A 4,516-nucleotide genomic window follows, 5' to 3' on the forward strand; every position below is an offset into this window, starting at 1 on the left:
CTTCACCAATTTGAACTATTTTGTGTATGTCCATTACATGAAATCCAAATAAAAATCTATTTAAATTACAGGTTGTAATGCAACAAAATAGGAAAAACACCAAGGGGGATGAATACTTTTGCAAGGCACTGTATAACAAAAATATGTAAAACAAATATGAAAAGCGAATGATTCGTCATGAATGTTAGTGTCCAGACCTGGAGGTAAGAATCACACTGTGTTTAAGGAGATTGTCTGAACTGCGCATCCAACAGCTATAGTCTCCCATTAATAGAGCTTCTCTTTAATCTTTTCAAAATATAACTAACACTAAAATAACCAGAGAAGAAGAAGAAAGCATTTGTACAATTAAGATCGGCCATCTTGTATTTGATTGACACTTAGAAACATCTGCGATTAGAGCTTTATCCTGACATAGTGTTCTCCTTTCTTTACTAAATGTGTATTCTCAAAGTCTTTTTTCACGTCAGTTAACAGTTATAGATGTTTCTTCATGAAATACACTGATAAACCATATGATCAGTCTGTACAGTATAATTACAAAAAAATTACAACTTAGATGGTTATGTACAATAGCTAGTACCTACAAAGTACAACGGCTATAATGTAATAAAATATGTAAACAAATGTGTTTGTTTGACACAGTTTTGACTGTGACAGATAGAATTCACACTTTTCACGTTAGCTTTATTTCTGTATAGACATCTTTAACAGTGTTATAGTACTGCATTCTGTCCTCGATGGGACAGCTCCATAGAAAATAGAACGAGAGGTGATTAACAAACACACAGAGGCCTGCAAAAGACACAACCAGCACGACTGCAAACCAACAGACCATTTTATCTTTAGGGATACTCATATTTTCATTGTTGACGTTTTTAGGGAATAAAATCAAAAAAGTTGTGGGGTCTTGATGATGACGAAGTATAAAGTTTGGCCTTTAGAGAGAAAAGGACTGTTCAAGCAAAGTTTATATATTGTGCTGTACTGTACAATATACTGTACTGGTATGTACTGTACTGTACAGTATACGGGTATGTACTGTACAATATACTCTACTAGTATGTACTGTACTGTACAATATACTGTACTGGTATGTACTGTACTGTACAATATACTGTACTGGTATGTACTGTCATGGTATATTGTACTCTAGTGGTATATTTTACTGTACTGTACAATTTTGGTAGAATGGATTACATGCATTACAATCAGTTGCTTTTAACCGAGACAAGAACAAGCAACCACTTCTCGCCAGGATCACACGTCAGTGTCACTCTGTCCGTCTGTCACACAACGAGAGTAATCATGTTGAGATCAGAGGACAGACAACAGAGCTCTGAGATCTGAAGAGATCCTAAGAGATCTTTCCTCAGCCATTTAAGCTCACTTGGTGTCATTTGATACATAGAGTAGTAGATGTTTTATTTTATTTGTTGCGTAGACACCACACTTTTATAACGTCGAAACCATCCATACAATAAAAAAATGTACGATATCTTTTAACAGCAGTAGTCCATTTTTTTTTCATTGACTTTACAATGATCCTTTTCATCCTGACCCACTCTTGATAAAGCACTACATGTTGCTTACATGCTGAAGACGGTCAAGATTAACGAACATCTTTCATTTTGTACAGGTTTACAAAAACAAACCCCAAAAAATATTTTACGCCAAGGATCACATAGTTCTAAAAGTCCCTTAGGATGATGATGCAGTCGCTGTGAAGTAGTTGTACACGACCTGACAGAAGAGGAAGGTCTCAAAAGATGCTATTAGCCTTCTCTGTATGCTTACAATAAATAGTAAGTCTTCTTGATATTACAACACATGTCATAGTTCACTCTACACAGTATCAAGTAACGGTTCTAGTTTTTACCATATTTTGTCATCGCAGCTCCTTAGAAGGTAACTGTTAATTACAGTTCTATATTTCTCTATACCTGTCTTTCTCTTCCTTTTCATCTCTCAACGTCCGTCACTCAAACGTAATACTCCTTGTCCTTGTTTTTCTGTTTTCCTTTGACGCCTTTCGAGCTTTGCTGTTTGTCCTTCAGGACGGCTCCGTTGCTCTGCGTTGCCGAGTTGGTGATGTAATTCCTGCTCTCGTCCACCTGGTAGGAGCCCTCGTCCCTGTTCCTGTACTTATACATGGCGTACAGGAGGATGACGATGCACAGGGCGGCGGCCGCCACTATCCCGACGACCATCCCGATGGTGCTGCTAGACTGGCGGGACACTTCCGGGGGTCCCGGGACTCGGTTGACGCCGGGCTGGGTGGGCAGGGCTGTGGGTACAGTATGGAACATGGGGGAGGTTATTACAGGAGCCCTCTGCTTGGTGCTGTCTACCTCATAGGGTAGGGTGGGCAACGGGAGCAACACTACGTCTGGATGGGGTTTTAGCTCGCGGTTATTCATTTTGCCGGCTGGCAGCTTGGCGGGTGACGCGTGGTGCAGGGCTGCGGTGGAGGTGTAGCGGCTCTGGTCGGGTGCTAGTGGCAGCACGGCGGTAGTGGTAGTCCTACCGCGGTCTGAGGATGGTTTGTTAGGTCTAAAGTCCTTGGTTTCCCACTTGGGCTGGTGAGCTTTGTAGCCACCTTCAAAAGCCGACGTGGACAAGGTCTTATCTGTTACCAAGGAGAAGGTGGCGTAAAGCTCTTCATCATCAGTAGGAGGCAGGTTAGAGTCGAAATCATACCCAGATATCACCAAGCCATCATCATCATCATCATCACAATCATCACAATCATCGCTGCCTCGGTCCGACAAGCAAGGTACCCCGGCCTCAGTGGCCGTGGACAGGGACTCTTTGGTGGTTTCAATTATGGTGAGGGGTGGGCAGAGAGTTGGGAGGGGGATGGACGAGGGTAGCACTAATTGGTCCTCTAAGAGTACAGGGATGACTAATTCACCTCCTAGACGTAGAGACAGACAAAATACATGTTAGACAGAAGTAAGGACATCTTGGCAACCACACACATTTATCTAGCTATCACATTCACCCAAAACGGAAAAGAGGTAAAATAAAAGTACAACATGATACTGTACAAAACAAAACAAAAAAATCATGTACACAAATTGTACCTACATAACACAGCTTTAAATAAGAATAAACATGCCAGAAAACAGAACAAAAGGCAAAGCAAAAAAAAGGTTGAAAAGACTACAGGAGGTGTGAGGGTGAGCCAGACATTAAGGTTCAATCAACAACAAAAAGGACTTGAGAAAAGATATAACCAATAGAGGCCAGCATAATGTGGATTTTAGTAGTATTTACCTTTGAAAAAAAATAGTTATCACGTAGCTGATGTGTAATTACTGTATCCCTATTTGAAAACGGAAAACAAGCAGCACGGTGGCTTAAACCTGGATGCATTTATAATTCTACAATAAGATATGTGTGACTGACAGAAGTCCTAACTGGCTAGATTACCATACAGTGTCAGTAACCCCCATGGACGGATCTGGAAAGGTCTGGCTCCCCAGTCGACCCCAGCCTCTAGCCTTTTGAATGGCTCTATATAGCTTCCATAATGACAGGATTTCATAGGGCAGATCAATGACAGCTGAATGTTCACTCTCTGATCTCCTTTCTGTGCATGTGTCATGTACCCTTGGGTGATTTATGTCCGGTGTTTGAAATATTCTTGAGGTGGAGTCTATCATTCTGAAGGTGGTGTCTGTTTAATTCTGGAGGTGGGGTCTGTATCATTCTGGAGGTGGTGTCTATCATTCTGGAGGTGGTGTCTGTATCATTCTGGAGGTGGTGTCTATCATTCTGGAGGGGGTGTCTATCATTCTGGAGGTGGTGTCTATTTAATGCACATCTTTATCGTCATTATCCTCTAAAATTAACCAAGTGCGACAACATGTGTGGATTTGCAAGTCTAATTTCAACCTGTTGTTCCCAGTACAGCTCTAATCACTACAAAAAGCTCTTCATTGCCTCTTGCGTTGTTTTCTTAGGTTATTAATGAAATACTTAGTTTGAAGCTGGGAACAATGTTGCTGGTAAGAATGTTGTATTGCGTGGCTTGGTTTATAGTTAAAATAATGCTCTCTGAAGTGCAGGAGATCCGCCGGATAGTTATTTGTTTACATTCATGATTATTACAGTTAATTAGTGGGCATATGAAAGAACCTGTTGTTTGTTAATTATTCAATATAGATACTCACAGGGCATTTGTTGACTTTTCAGAAACGATAAAGTGCTTTTTGAAACCTTATTTAATTTTAAAGTGCAAGTCAAATTATTTTGGTATCATTTTCACTAATGATTCACCCCTTGCTGGGGTGAAAAAAAATGAATTTAATTGATAACGAGCACTTGTGCAAGTGTAACTTGATTATGAAGCCCCAGTGATTCATGCTACACTACATCATATTGTGAGTTGATCACATGGTTACATCGCAAATACACCCAAATACTCACACAGGTATGATTAGACACCCCCTCCAGATGATGACAAGCCCCCTCGCAGTATGATAGACCCCCCTCCAGAATGATACAGACA

The 4,516-nt window shown here is 40.7% G+C and overlaps 1 protein-coding gene across 1 annotated transcript in view; it reads right to left on the reverse strand.

Moving 5' to 3' along the window:
• Nucleotides 1-670: 670 nt before the first annotated feature.
• LOC111963095 (neurexin-3a-like) overlaps nucleotides 671-4,516 on the reverse strand; it is a 583,289-nt gene continuing 579,443 nt past the window's right edge. The window contains exon 20 of the mRNA XM_070443314.1: nucleotides 671-2,287. Coding sequence (XP_070299415.1) covers nucleotides 1,983-2,287 — 305 coding nt within the window. The 3' untranslated portion in view covers nucleotides 671-1,982. The remainder of the gene's footprint in view (nucleotides 2,288-4,516) is intronic.

Source organism: Salvelinus sp. IW2-2015, linkage group LG4q.2 (assembly GCF_002910315.2).
Source record: "Salvelinus sp. IW2-2015 linkage group LG4q.2, ASM291031v2, whole genome shotgun sequence".
Classification (NCBI taxonomy): Eukaryota; Metazoa; Chordata; class Actinopteri; order Salmoniformes; family Salmonidae; genus Salvelinus; species Salvelinus sp. IW2-2015.